Below are 15,767 nucleotides of genomic sequence, written 5' to 3'. Positions count from 1 at the left end.
CTCTTATCGTAGGTCTATGTTAAAATATGGAAGGTACAATCATCTTAGCACTACGCTATCATAAGTCTATGTTAAAGTATGGGAGTTACAATCATCTTAGTGCTACGCCTATCGTAGGTCTATGTTAAAGTATGGGAGTTACACTCATCTTAGCACTACGCCTATCGTAAGTCTATGTTAAAGTATGGGAGTTACAATCATCTTAGTGCTATACCTATCGTAAGTCTATGTTAAAGTATGGGAGTAACAATCATCTTAGTGCTATGCCTATCATAAGACTATGTGAAAGTATGGGAGTTACAATCAACTTAGCGCTAAGATCACTTTACTGACCCTAACAACTAGCTGCGATTAGATGTTTGTTAGCTAGTTTATGTATAATCTTAACACTAATCAGTGGTAAAATCAAGGATTAAGAATTTTAGACTAAATATCTAAAATTCACACAAGTTAGATATTGCTAGTGCAGGGCAATTGGATAGCTTGGAATTTGGTCCTGAAACCCTGAAAATATAGAAACGGGCCCAGTCCGTCCGTCCATCCGTCCATCATGTTTCGTTTCCCGGAGCATAACTCTGAAACCGTTCAATATTTTTTAATGAACCTGTCAAGTACTTGTTGAACTTGTGCCTTTTGCTATTTAGAAATTTTAGAATTTTTTATTTTTTATGTTTCCATGGCAACAAGATGGACTTGGGTTCCAAACTCTTCTTTTTTTTACAATTTCCATGACAAGTTCCACCTCGGTTAAAAAAGGTTAGGGTTTGTTTAGATTTAATTATGTCATAAATTCTGCAACAGGGGCGGGGGATATAGCCACGGTAGTGGCAAACTCTTGTTTATATTTGTTCGTATTGAATATGTAAAAGACTAGGTGACAAGGATTTTTAGGTTATGATGGAAAAAAACAATATATTTTCCCATTATTTCAGAAAAATTAATCTCATATTTTGTACAAGTGACAAATAACAGAAAGTTGTCGGATTCTTGTTACAGTATAGACCCCTACTCATATCTGCAATTTTTCAATTCCAGCTTTATCCATCCACTGCAGCTGTGAAATACACACATTTGTTACAAGCTGTCAATCAAGATGGGGACGAGGTAGACGACATAGAGGGCGCCACTGACCAACATTCATCTACCGTGGAGTTACATTCCTATCTTCTCAGCCTGGAGAGTTACTTTGCACATATGGAGGAGGAGGAGACTATCGAAGCTTATGATGATATGAATGTACCAATGTAAGAAACATCGAGAGCTTTATTGTTTGCAGTTCAGTGTGGATAAAAAACATATTAATGATCGAATGTAGGTCCTTATTGAGAATGTTTCACATAGTAGGAGCCTGTTCTTTTAAAGTGCATACTGGAAGAACTTTGTGAAATTTAATATTTTGGAGCATTCATTTGAAATATATAGGATAGATATTTTAATTGTCGACAATTTGCTTTTTTCAGAGACTTTGATGGTATAACCAGTGCTAAATCATCCGCCAGGGGTCCCAATATCACAGGTAAGAGCAAATATTCATCATCAGATCCTAACGAGAGGTGCAGGGATGCGCATCCCATCTTTATGAAACATACTGAGGCAAGACATTTTTTTTAGCTTGGTTTATGTATCTGCCAACTCAAAAAAAATTAAATGTGAAAAGAAGCTGTGTTTTTTTAATTCTTCCGACCAGAAATATGTAAAATATTAAAAACACAGCTCATTACTGTCGCTATCATTATGAATACATTATATAAAGCCTGTTGAAAATCTACCTTAAAAACTCCTGTCCCTACCTTTTTTCTTCTTTGTTTCTTCCAACTTAACATTTTGCAGAAATCCCCCAAAGTAATTGAAATTATGTTTTTATTGACCTATCACCCTGAATTTTGGGGACCAAAATGTGTAAATAAATAGAACTTTGGCCTAAACATGATATCATATACAAATACTTTTTACTATATCATTTACTGATTCAGTTTTAATAAAAAGAACATTTTTTTTAACTAATTTTTGGAACTAATGGAATGACCAATCAGAAGGCAGCTTTCTCGTGCTTTATGGCACTAATTTCAAATTGGCGACTACGCCTTGAAACATATTTTGACAAATTCTCGATTACAAATTTGAAACCTGAACAAAAGAACATTCTGGAATGGCTAATAGATGGTCTAGATTGTATGGATACAGTCGTTAAACCCGTAACTATCGTTCGGAGTTAAAGTTTTCGAGGCTGCATGATCAGAAATCACATTCCGACTGTCACTTTCATAATCTGGTACGCGATGCTCTGATCGGTCGTATGAAAGGTCGTTCTGACGTGACCCGTAATGGGATGTCCTCAGATCTTTGTTTAGCGGTAGCGAGAACTGAGGTCTGATTTTAATGAGATTGGGTCTTCGACATGAAGAGCAAATGCTTTTAAATCAAGGCTACCCAACCACCCCTATCACTTTCGTACTAATGTTGTCTGTACTAACTCATCCCAAGGTAAACGTTTACTTGTTGCAGAGGTGCAGTCCAGAGTGGCCTGTGACAATGGTAAGTACCGACATCCTCCCATTGTGTAGTCAAACCACTACTACAACAGAATCTTCAATATACAGGATACCCAACATCCAGAAATCAATGAATGTGGGTTCAAATCCCAGTTCATCACGATTATGTTTCTAGGTTTGTTAGCACCATACCTTGCTCATGGGTTTCACCAAACTTGGCACATAGATAGGTCTAGTGGTAAACTGGTGCCTTTTGATAGTTTGGGATTTTTGAAAATTAATTTTCTAGTTTCCATAGCAACGACTTTGACTTAGACTGAAAATGGCGGTTACGCTCGTTTCCAGAGGGCTATTGTCTTGCACACAACCGAACATGTCATATTGGCAGGGATATGAGTATTTCATGGTTGTTTCTTCATAAATAAGGTGAGCTACAGACCTTTGGTCTCTATTTGTTTGTGTTAGTGTCCATGTGTAATTTTCACACTCTGTCACATACAAGGATCAACCACTGTTGCTAGTTTACAGCATAGAACTTGTATACAGGGGCATAAAACAATATTCACGAATAAACAAAATTTGATCCAGCTCGATGAATGTGAATACAAAAGCCTTCCAGTGCCAAAAGTTTGTTTGGGTAGTATGTTGCCCAGGGAGCGGAGAAAGCTTATTTTTATTATTTTAGTTATTCTTATTATGACAATGAACACCACCGCTTCTTTGTGCAGACCCTGCCAGCATGCCATACCTCGTCAACATCGTAACAAAGCCTTCAATAGACCTGATGCCAGAGTTCTCTCCCCTGACCACGGAGTACCGGGCAGTGGTTGGGTACGACATGCTTCTCATCACTGTGTGGGCGTTTGCCAAGAGCTGCTCATCTCAGGCCCGTCTAGAGGATAAACATGGAAACAAACGGTGAGTCAGAGTGCTGGCTGTTCCTTAGAGTCAAGTGGCAATTGCTTTGTTTTCGTCCTGCTTTCTTCCATGTTTTGAAGGACAGAATGTTGTTACATCTATTTTGTTGTGAAGAGATTGATAGTTTTATACATCCACAAATATCCCTTTGTTTACTTAGCCAAGATCCAAAACAACAAGTATCCGAGGTTAGATTGAGTTGATTGCAATTAGTAGTATGATGCGATTGGAGAAATTAAGACATCTGTATATTTCTTTTTTGAAAGTCTGTTGAGTAAAAGACTGGAATCTTTGATTTTACTTTCAAAGGAACAGCTCATGAAAAAAAAGTTAAAACTGAAATATAAACAAAATGCATTGAAAAGAAACACTTCGATTACTGGGTAATCTATGTCTCCTCGTGGACATATTTGTCCAAAGGTTTGGCTCATAGGCATGTATTTGTTTGATTTTTGTTATCAATATTGCCCAAATAAATTGATGATTTCTTCCAACAAGAGAGGCGAACTTTACGCTGGGTATTGGCGAGAACCGTATCAGTATTTATGTGGTGGACATGAGCCACGCAGACCCCTGGGTCCTCAACACCTACACCCTCATCATAGAGAGGCAGGGGCCGGACTACCAGCAGACCTCATTCCTCCCCGGGCTGCCCCACCAAGTCTGTAGTCTCACACAGGTAGGTGTTCAACCCCCACCAGGTCTGTAGTCTCACACAGGCAGGTGTTCAACCCCCACCAAGTCTGTAGTCTCACACAGGTAGGTGTTCAACCCCCATCAAGACTGTAGTCTCACACAGGTAGGTGTTCAACCCCCATCAAGTCTGTAGTCTCACACAGGCAGGTGTTCAACCCCCATCAAGTCTGTAGTCTTACACAGGCAGGTGTTCAACCCCCACCAGGTCTGTAGTCTCACACAGGCAGGTGTTCAACCCCCATTAAGTCTGTAGTCTCACACAGGCAGGTGTTCAACCCCCATTAAGTCTGTAGTCTCACACAGGCAGGTGTTCAACCCCCATCAAGTCTGTAGTCTCACACAGGTAGGTGTTCAACCCCTATCAAGTCTGTAGTCTCACACAGGCAGGTGTTCAACCCCCATCAAGTCTGTAGTCTCACACAGGCAGGTGTTCAACCCCCACCAAGTCTGTAGTCTCACACAGGCAGGTGTTCAACCCCCATCAAGTCTGTAGTCTCACACTGGTATGTGTTCAACCCCCACCAAGTCTGTAGTCTCACACAGGCAGGTGTTCAACCCTCTGTAGTCTCACACAGGTAGGTGTTCAACCCCCATCAAGTCTGTAGTCTCACACAGGTAGGTGTTCAATCCCCACCAAGTATGTAGTCTCACACTGGTAGGTGTTCAACCCTCTGTAGTCTCACACAGGCAGGTGTTCAACCCCACCAAGTCTGTAGTCTCACACAGGCGGGTGTTCAACCCCCACCAGGTCTGTAGTCTCACACAGGTAGGTGTTCAACCCCCATCAAGTCTGTAGTCTCACACAGGTAGGTGTTCAACCCCCATCAAGTCTGTAGTCTCACACAGGCAGGTGTTCAACCCCCATCAAGTCTGTAGTCTCACACAGGTAGGTGTTCAACCCCCATCAAGTCTGTAGTCTCACACAGGCAGGTGTTCAACCCCCATCAAGTCTGTAGTCTCACACTGGTAGGTGTTCAACCCTCTGTAGTCTCAGACAGGCAGGTGTTCAACCCCCACCATGTCTGTAGTCTCACACAGGTAGGTGTTCAACCCCCACCAGGTCTGTAGTCTCACACAGGTAGGTGTTCAACCCCCACCAGGTCTGTAGTCTCACACAGGCAGGTGTTCAACCCCCATCAAGTCTGTAGTCTCACACAGGTAGGTGTTCAACCCCCACCAGGTCTGTAGTCTCACACAGGCAGGTGTTCAACCCCCATCAAGTCTGTAGTCCCACACAGGCAGGTGTTCAACCCCCATCAAGTCTGTAGTCTCACACAGGTAGGTGTTCAACCCCCATCAAGTCTGTAGTCTCACACAGGCAGGTGTTCAACCCCCATCAAGTCTGTAGTCTCACACAGGTAGGTGTTCAACCCCCATCAAGTCTGTAGTCTCACACAGGCAGGTGTTCAACCCCCATCAAGTCTGTAGTCTCACACTGGTAGGTGTTCAACCCTCTGTAGTCTCAGACAGGCAGGTGTTCAACCCCCACCATGTCTGTAGTCTCACACAGGTAGGTGTTCAACCCCCACCAGGTCTGTAGTCTCACACAGGTAGGTGTTCAACCCCCACCAGGCCTGTAGTCTCACACAGGCAGGTGTTCAACCCCCATCAAGTCTGTAGTCTCACACAGGTAGGTGTTCAACCCCCACCAGGTCTGTAGTCTCACACAGGCAGGTGTTCAACCCCCATCAAGTCTGTAGTCCCACACAGGCAGGTGTTCAACCCCCATCAAGTCTGTAGTCCCACACAGGCAGGTGTTCAACCCCCACCAGGTCTGTAGTCCCACACAGGCAGGTGTTCAACCCCCGTCAAGTCTGTAGTCTCACACAGGCAGGTGTTCAACCCCCATCAAGTCTGTAGTCTCACACAGGCAGGTGTTCAACCCCCATCAAGTCTGTAGTCTCACACAGGCAGGTGTTCAACCCCCATCAAGTCTGTAGTCTCACACTGGTAGGTGTTCAACCCTCTGTAGTCCCACACAGGCAGGTGTTCAACCCCCACCAGGTCTGTAGTCTCACACAGGCAGGTGTTCAACCCCCACCAAGTCTGTAGTCTCACACAGGCAGGTGTTCAACCCCCACCATGTCTGTAGTCTCACACAGGCAGGTGTTCAACCCCCACCAGGTCTGTAGTCTCACACTGATAGGTGTTCAACCCCCACCAGGTCTGTAGTCTCACACTGGTAGGTGTTCAACCCCCACCAAGTCTGTAGTCTCACACAGGCAGGTGTTCAACCCCCATCAAGTCTGTAGTCTCACACAGGCAGGTGTTCAACCCCCGTCAAGTCTGTAGTCTGACTCAGGCAGGTGTTCAACCCCCATCAAGTCTGTAGTCTCACACTGGTAGGTGTTCAACCCCTATCAAGTCTGTAGTCTCACACAGGTAGGTGTTGTATCAAAACAAAAATTGGTATGGATTTTGGAAAACAAGATGGCAGCCCACACAAAAACACCAGAAAACGTTTTTTCTCTGGAATCTTTATTTCAAGTTTTGATGAAAATAAAAAAATATGTCTTTAGGTAAGTGACCAAGGAAGAGAGTAGTGATAAGATGATTTGTTGTTGTCATTATACGTAATGAATCAGAGATATAAATCCTGCACACTAGCAGAAGTTGATCTGAAGTCGACAGTAGTGTGAGTGAGTGAGTGAGTTGGGTTTAACGCCACTTTTAACAGTATTCCAGTTATATCGCGTGTCAGCTTAATGTGGGAGGAAAGCCCGAAGTGATGCAGGTCTCAGATGTTTACCACTTTGGTGAAACCCACGAGCACGGGTATGTTGCTGACAAACCTAGAAACATAATTGGGGCGAACTGCGATTTAAACCCACAATCATAGGTTTCTGGCGTGCGCAAGGGATGCAACTCTGCACAGAGAATTGCGGTGCCTCAGACGACAGTAGTGACATATAGAGAAAGTAACCACAGCTACTGTATTCCAGGCACCTAATTAGTTTGTTGTCTGTTTCAGGACTGCTCTCTGCGTTTCCTCAAGACCTCCTCCTGTGGGTTGAAGCCGGTGTACCAGGAGAGGAGCTGGGCCAGGTTCATGGAGAAGATGATGTCCCTGCCGCAGTGCCAGGATGGGGATGTGAAAGGTTTGTCATCTGTCAGATACTGACATTGATGTACTTCTTTGTATCCATGGACATCAGGATTAAACAAATGTATATCTGTGATTCTGTTTCTTTCTTTCTTGCTGTAAGAGGCGACTAAATGGACCAGGTGGTCAGGCTCTGTGACTTGGTTGTTGATTGCATGACATTGTATCCCATTGCACTGCGTAGATCGAAGCTCATGATGTCAATACACTGGATTGTCTGGTCTAGACCCGTTTGTTTACAGGCCACTGTCTTATACAGCTGGAATAGTGCAGCATTAACCAACAATCCATCAAATAAGCAAACACAACAGGGGTATTGGCTAAAAATAGATTCATTAGAATAGAGTGCTATTCAATTAAGGATTGACTGTGGATGTTTTTTGGTTCATGAATCGATAAACCGATGTGAAAACCGTTTGAATCTGTGTAGGGATTCTTACCACAGTTTGGGATTGGGATTCTCCGACGCGTAGTAATAAAAGTAGTTCAATTCGGTGGGCATGGCTTAATTTTTAGATTTATTGGGAAATGAAAGCAATAACATGTGACCAATTCAGCTAATCAGAATGCAGGAATTACAATGAACACAACGAAAATTTCATTATTACTTTCACAAAAAGTTTAATCATTTGCTTTTAATATTCTCAAACTGTTTTGACTCCAGGTTGATTTCTGATGTTTCTCTGTTGCAGGTCAGTGGTATGTCCCCTGCACTGACTGCAACGATAGCCCTAGTTGCTATTGGAAACAGGCGCTATGGCAACCAGATACTTGTTCCTATAAATGGTTACCAAGAGGAAAAGTGCAGCAGTGTTTTGCTGGTAAAAAGGTATGCACACATTTTGAAAACAGGTAAGTTTTAACTGAAATAATGTAAAATCATTTACAAAATAGTTGGGAGAAACAATTGTAACAAATATATTGTTCATATGTAATTTGTCATAACTATAAAATCATTTTGAACATGTAGCAGTTATTATTTATGAGATGGCCTTATTCCCTGAACTTTGACGAAGTGGTCTGTGTTTTAACATGCTGTGCAGAGTTGCTTCCCTTGCTAGGTTCGAGCAGTTGTGGTTCAAATCCTAGTGTTTCAGAAATTATGATGCTAAGTTTATCAGTATAATACCCATTCACAACTTCTAATAACTTAATTCTGTTTTGCTTTAAACCAAGATTCAATAAGGTAAAAGGCCACACTACAATTGTCCGAAAAAGAAATATTTCTATCTCAAGTATAAAAAACACAAAACTCTCATTCGTAGCTTTTATGAAAATTAAAAAAAATCTGTATCAAGTGGAAAAAATAATTGCCATAGGAAATTATTTTAATGCGGCCTTGAGGAAATGGGTACATTTAAAAATGTACGAGAATAGTCACCGTTTGTAGTACCATACAATAGCCACTGATCTAGGCATCCATTATGGAATTGTACTCATTGACAGGAATAAAGAATTTTGAAAAAAATAATTTTTTTGATTGAATAATAGAATGTGTTGTTGCTGTGATCCAGGTGTTGTTCATCGGGGACTCAACAAACCGTGGCATCATGCACTACATCTCAGAGCGAGTGAACAACACGTTGTTGGAGTGGGACAAGACGCACCACTTGAAGGTCTACAACAACCTCAACAACAACACAACAACATTCAGCTTTGCCTACTACCCTCAATTCTGGCTGCCGGCGGAACACAGACCCGTCTTTGACAAAGCTCTTTTTCAACTTATAAAAAAGTAGGTGCAGTTTCTTGTTGTTGTTGTTGTTTGTTTGTTGTTTAACGCCGAACTCAGCAATATTCCAGCATATATCAATCAAGTCAGCGAGCCTGACCACCCGATCTCATTAGTAGCCTCTTACGACAAGCAAAATCGACTCACCCTTAGTAAAAGTCAACGTCAGGTCGAAATTTGTGAATTGATCGAACCAATCTTGCAGTACATGCATCATCAATTATCCAGTGTATTATGACACAATTCTTTTATTATCAATACTCTGGACAGCTTCCGTGGCCTAGTGGTAGGGCAGAGTAGAGTCTGGCCAGAGAGTGGAAGGCTGGAGTTTCAATCCCCGGCTGCGTCATACCAAAAGACGTTAAAAGGTGGTACTTGTTGTTACCCAGCCCAGCACTCGGCATGAAGGGGCTAAAACAAGGACAGGTCGGCTCGAGTCAGAATACTGTATCTGAGTGGGGTATATATGTTAAACTGTGGCATGGTATCTCAGTGGGCTAGCACTATAAAATCGGTTCGAGACTAGTACAAGTGGCAACATACACATTTGCCTGCCCGTCGCTATATAAGTGCAATAATCTTGAACACGACGTTAAACCTTATTTTATCAATTATAAATACTCGGCACTCATTCACTGACATATTTTCTGTTTTCGGCTGCCTTGTATAATATTTGTCCAAATTCATTCATTTATTGCAGAAATAGTCCCCTTGAGAACAGCACGAAGACAGTGCTGGTAATCGGCGGCGTCCATTGGTTGGCCAAACACCACATAGACGTTGTCATCAAGGCACTCCGGAGGTAATTCAGCTGACCACACCTCCCTTTGAAAATCTAGATGTCCAACCAGAATGCATCTTCAGAATACATAGAACTCAAATAAACCCAGTTCTGTGCCAAAACTGAAGGCCTCAATCATTTCTTGGGGTTCTTTTCTTAAGTACTGTTTATTTTAAAATTTCAATCCCATTATTAGACATAATATTGTCATTTAATTTAATTTGATATTTACCTTTGGTGGAAGGTATTCAAGGGAGGTAATTTTGCAGATAATTATGGTTGAATGTACCATTCTGAATATTCAGTTTGATGTGGCTTTGCCGAAAATTTACCATTAGCGTCCCTTTTAAAATCTAGATAATGCTTTAATTTCAAATAAAGCAGGAAAGTTGAATGTTTTTACCCTTTCATTCAAAGAATATGGTTTAGAAAATAGGTACCAAAAAATATGAACTTGCCACTGTAGTGAGTGAGTGAGTTGGGTTTAACGCCGCTTTTAACAGTATTCCAATCATATCACGGCATGTCAGCTTAATGTGGGAGGAAAGCCGGAAGTGATGCAGGTCTCAGGCATTTACCACTTCGGTGAAACCCACGAGCGTTGGTATGTTGCTGACAAACCTAGAAACATAATCGGGGCGAACCAGGATTCGAACCCACAAACATAGGTTTCTGGCGTGCCCAAGGGACGCAACTCTGCAAGCAAATCGCGGCACCTTAGACGACTGGGCCACCCGTGTCCCTCTTGCCACTGTAACCATAGTAACACTCTATGTTGTATGCTGAAAGTGCACTTCTTTTTCCAGGGAGGGTCTGACCGGTGTCCAGCTGGTGGTCAAGGGACTGGGAGCCGGCTTCCACCAGCCGGTCAGTGGCGTCCACTGTCTGTCACAGGTACATCTCCACTACTGTGTTCTTTGTCTATGTATTAGTATCGCATTAGGACAGGTACAAATCGTTCTTGTTCCTTGTGACCTGTTTAAAACTGATGAGGTAGGGATGGAGGATTATTAATTTAATAATATTTTTTTAGTTAGTTACAAATCTATAAAGGTAAAGTTAAGTCTGTAAGTAATCAAATCTGGACCAGACAATCCAGTGATTGACATCATGACCATCGATCCACGCAATTGAGATAAAAGTAAAGTTAAGTCAAATATTTCCGAGGCCATTGTATTTGGTCATGGCTTGGTTTCCCTGCAAATCTGACATGCTATTAGTGACTTGTAGTGAAATATGATATGAAACAAAAACAGCGTTATAACTATCCTATGGGTCACATTAGAATTTTTTTTGTTCATATAGTAGTGAATATAAACTATAAAAAAGATTCCTATAAAGCTTTAAGAAGGTGAGGTGAGGTGAAATTGGGTTCAATGTTGCGTCCAAGATTATTGCACTTATATAGCGACATGCATGCACGTGTGTGTGGCTGCTTGTACTAGTCTGGACTGATGCCGATTTATAGTGCTAGCCCACTGAGATACCATACTGCAATTTAACATAAATACCCCACTCAGACACAGTATACTGACTCCGAGTCGACCAGTCCTTGTTTTAGCCCCTTAATGCCAAGCGCCAGACAGGGTAACAACAAGTACCACCTTTTAATGTCTTTTGGTATGACGCGGCCAGGGATTGAATCCCCGATCTTCCACTCTCTGGGCGGACGCTCTACCACTAGAACACGGAGGCAGTCGCTTAAGATGAGATAGGCACTAGGGTTGCTCTATGTCATCAGAAAAAATGATTAATATGAAATTAATACACACAAAAGGACCCTTCTCTGAAAAAAATAATTCATGGTACCAATTCTAGAACTCAGTCTCGATAAGTATCTCTTAGATAAGCTAACTTCAGTAGTTTCTGAGAAAACTTGTCCCCATTGCAGACACTGTGTAAAAAAACATGGATCAAAGGCCATTTGTGTAAGAGCTGATTCAACATAGAAAACCAATCTATGCATGTGATATTATTTTGATATAAAAATATCCACTGTTTGAACAGGAGAGTTTGTAGTTTTAAAATCCCTTTGCAGAAAGAGCAGCAGCGGTTTCTGTCTCACAACCAAGCCACCCTAAAGTACGCCAGACAGAGTGGCTTCAGCATCGTGGATACGTTCAACATGACCATGGCGAGATATAGAGACTTCTTGCAAGGAAAATGTGCTTGCCATTTCCATAGAGTAAGTAAATGGCGTAAAACAGTGATCAGTATGATTTTACGCCACTTTTAGCAATATTCCAGCAATATCATGGCAGGAGACACCATAAATGGACTTCACATATAGTATCTATGTGAGCAATCAAACCCACAGTTTTGGCTCGATGAGCAAAAAGTTCAACAGCTGCTATCCCGTCAATAAATTAAATGCCTTTGACACTAATGCTTGCAGTGAATAAGCTCTACAACAATTTTAAAATTTATTTACTCAAAATATTTGATGTGGTTTTGTCCCTAGCACTAGGGTCTCAAATGAGGTTAAGCTGAACAGCACTGGTGGCAGAGAGTAGGTGGATGGGTGACTGCTCTTAGCAACCTTGACTCCTGATTTCCATCCCCTTACTGAAACATCAGTTATACAACTTCAAGAGGGTTGGTTGGTTTGTTTGTTGTTTTACGCCGCACTCAGCAATATTCCAGCTATATGACGGCGGTCTGTAAATAATCTAGTCTGGACCAGTGATTGATATCACGAGCATCGATCCACGCAATTGAGATTGATGACATGCAACCAAGTCAACGAGCCTGACCACCCGATCCCGTTAGTCGCCTTTTACGACAAGCATAGTCGCGTTTTACGGCAAGCATGACTTCAAGAGGGACTTTGCTCCACGATCAGTTCCCATTGTCTTTGTTGATATTTTGTAATTAGTGATTTCTGTCAGTCTGAGACATTCCCCAGGGGTGATTAGGGTACTCATCAATTATTAGATTGATATACATCCTAAAATATGAATTACAGATGAACAAAATAGATATTAAATGACTGATTTCAACTTTGCTACACCTGATAAAATAACCTGATCCTGGTCTCGAATAAGCCATCGCTTAAGCCTCTTGTTGGAAATTTGCCTTTGTGCTCCCAGCAGTGAATGGGTACCCGGTAGGATCAGGTGTTCATGGTATGTTTTGTGTTCACTATGTAACTCAAATTTTGTATTGGGTGGTGAAGAGGTGAAGCCAATGTTAAAGGGGAAGTGTACACGCAAAAATCACTTTCTTTCTTTTTCTAAACAAAACGCAATTTTAGAATTAGTTAGTATCTGTGTTTGTCTATGACACTTCTATGTTAACACTTTTAATGTGGAAAAAGTACAAGAAAAAAAGGTTCATTTCCGTGTGAACTTGCCCTTTAAATCAAACCTTTATATGTCACACATTGGTGAAGTATTTCCAGTTTTGTGATAGGTCACATGTTGCTATTGTGAAAAGCGAATGAGAGTAGTGTCATGATGTTCTTCAAGCAATGAAGTAACAGTGTTACCTCACTGTATCATATCAAAGAACTGTCATCAATGGGATGTCACGTCACAATTTGCACACATTTTATCCATATGTCTCATTTTTTTCTCCATTCGGAACTTCCTGTTTACATTCTTTTTCAAGAAACAGAAATAAGATATGCTGCCCTGAATGTTTCACTCACTCATACTGAATAGACGCTGATTAGCTGATTAGGAACCAGGCCCCTGTTCCACAAAGATTTTAGTGCTAAGATGAACGTACCTCCCATACTATAACATACTCTTACTGTAGTTGTAGCGCTAAGATCGCTTTGTGGAATGGGCCTCTGATCTTGTAAAAGATGAGATATTAACGAGCTTGGGAAGCACTGAACCCAACTCATTCATGCGAAAGTAAGTTAAATATTCATCTTCTACCCTCATTGATTACCTAGAACTAATCCAATTGTGTCATTTTTCAGGTGTCCATGACAAAAACCAGTTATAACCCGTCCAATGCCGTTGGATCTAAACATAGCCTTTCATCCTCCTACTCCGAGTCCTCACAGACTGTGTATCATGTTGAAGGGGAGATAAATGCTGTATACTCCGAGATGTTGATTAGCCAGATCTGTGGACCTTCATAGCAGGAGCTTGGACAACATCAGGAACATCAGCGCTATGGTTCATCACAAGACAAACACACATTAAAAACACACTGTCTTCAAACTAAATCTGTTAACGTTTTCTTGAAAAAGCCGACATTTCAGTGTGGGATGGTATACAATTCTAAGAGAATTGGGGAATCCAGAGGTTCGTGTGTGCATATTTTTCAGACATCTTAAGTTTTGACTTTGTGACATGGGTATTACGTGCACCCTCCTTTTTCAAAATCTTGGATCCGCCTCTGAAGAGTCATATTCATCACACAGATAATGAGATTGTGCTAGGTACATAGAGGGAAACCATAAGTGGCTCACACACAGAGAAACCAGCCCAGGACTTCTGTATGGGAGGCCCAGTCATCAAAGGGGCACATTTTGTTTTGCAGAGTTGCGTCCCTTAGGATTCAAACCTAGGATTGTGGGTTCGAATCCTGGTTCAGCCTGATTATTTTCTTGGTTTGTCAGCACAATTACTGTGATTGTGGGTTTCACCAAGTCTTACCTCTCACATCAAGCTGACATGCCGTGATATAGAAAAGGGTACAGAAATACTGTTCAAAACAGGGTTAAACCAAACTCACTCACTGTTTGTGAACACATGCAATAATTATTCCTAAATTTTATGTCTGAATACAAAGCAATTATATACAACTCAAAAGAAGTTAAGGCCCAGCTGATTCTTTCATATTGCTCTAGTTAATCTGAGCCATGACAGATTAACTATAGTTATATGAAAGACTTTGGTGGTCCTTAACTTCTTTTGACCAGTATACATGTATCAGATACCATACTTTCTGTTTTTAGTGAGTTAGGAGACAAACATGGCACTCTGATATAGCATTACAATATACCATAATGTTTTCAATGTCAAATAATTAAATTTTCGTTGTGTGCATTGAAATTAGCGGAATTGGTCACGTGTTATTGCATTCATTTCCCAATGAATGTAAACAATTAAGCCACGCCCACCGAAGCGGACTACTTTGATCACTACGGAATGTCGGGGAATCCCAGGGGAATTCCCTTTCTGCTCACCAGTATCTTCTTGAACTTATCCGGCCTCGTATTCATACAGTTTGCACATCGTTTTTTCGATTCATACCTCAATGAACCGAAAAAAATAAACTGTCAATCCTTAAGTATTATTGAAATGATTCATGATTCACAGTTTAATCTACAAGTACCGGTACTTTGAATTCATTTTTGATATGGTTATCACATGTTTTTGTTCAGTTAAGTAATCCTATGGACGACCAATCACACTGACGATATTGAAATTGATCATGTTGCTGCCTGTGTGACGCAAGCTATTTTCAGGACAACTATTCCTTGTTATCATATCACCACTACTCTGGTTCAGTTTTATTATTAACAAAATATATTTTTTGTACCCCGGGAAATATGCAGTGATAAGGAAACTTGACATTTAATATGTTTTGGGGGATTTATTGTCAAAATTAATCATGTGCAAAACAAGTACATGTTAGGTTTTAAAATCAATATTTGATCTGACTGGGGATCAGAGGTATCAAATCACTGTAACATGGCTTGGATTATTACAGCTGAACTGACTGGGGATCAGAGGTATCAAATCACTGTAACATATGTTAGATTATAACAGTTGATCTGACTGGGGATCAGAGGTATCAAATCACTGTAACATGGCTTCAAATATAACAGCTGATCTGACTGGGGATCAGAGGTATCAAATCACTGTAACATGGCTTCGTTTATAACAGCTGATTTGGCTGGTTACTCTGAGGTATCAAATTACTGTAACATGGCTTGGATTATAACAGTTGATCTGACTGGTGATCAGAGGTATCAAATCACTGTAACATGGCATAGATTATAACAGCTGATCTGACTGGGTACTTAGAGGTATTAAATGACTATAAAATGTCAGCTGATTTGGCTGCCTGACTGCATAGTAA

The 15,767-nt window shown here is 41.1% G+C and overlaps 1 protein-coding gene across 3 annotated transcripts in view; it reads left to right on the top strand.

Moving 5' to 3' along the window:
• The window catches only part of LOC139445991 (cadherin-like and PC-esterase domain-containing protein 1), a 103,758-nt gene extending 89,324 nt beyond the window's left edge, over positions 1-14,434 (top strand). For all 3 annotated transcript variants that reach the window (XM_071227255.1, XM_071227256.1, XM_071227253.1), the window contains exons 12-23: positions 1,036-1,244; positions 1,461-1,516; positions 2,506-2,535; positions 3,221-3,410; positions 3,909-4,089; positions 7,078-7,204; positions 7,902-8,038; positions 8,724-8,944; positions 9,642-9,743; positions 10,529-10,616; positions 11,761-11,907; positions 13,651-14,434. In XM_071227255.1, the coding sequence (XP_071083356.1) occupies positions 1,036-1,244; positions 1,461-1,516; positions 2,506-2,535; positions 3,221-3,410; positions 3,909-4,089; positions 7,078-7,204; positions 7,902-8,038; positions 8,724-8,944; positions 9,642-9,743; positions 10,529-10,616; positions 11,761-11,907; positions 13,651-13,815 (1,653 nt within the window). In that variant the 3' untranslated portion in view covers positions 13,816-14,434. The remainder of the gene's footprint in view (positions 1-1,035; positions 1,245-1,460; positions 1,517-2,505; positions 2,536-3,220; positions 3,411-3,908; positions 4,090-7,077; positions 7,205-7,901; positions 8,039-8,723; positions 8,945-9,641; positions 9,744-10,528; positions 10,617-11,760; positions 11,908-13,650) is intronic.
• Positions 14,435-15,767: the final 1,333 nt, after the last annotated feature.

This window comes from Haliotis cracherodii, unplaced genomic scaffold, assembly GCF_022045235.1.
Source record: "Haliotis cracherodii isolate W230 unplaced genomic scaffold, xgHalCrac1.p SCAF_6, whole genome shotgun sequence".
Taxonomy (NCBI): domain Eukaryota; kingdom Metazoa; phylum Mollusca; class Gastropoda; order Lepetellida; family Haliotidae; genus Haliotis; species Haliotis cracherodii.
This window is presented reverse-complemented; position numbering and strand designations above follow the sequence as displayed.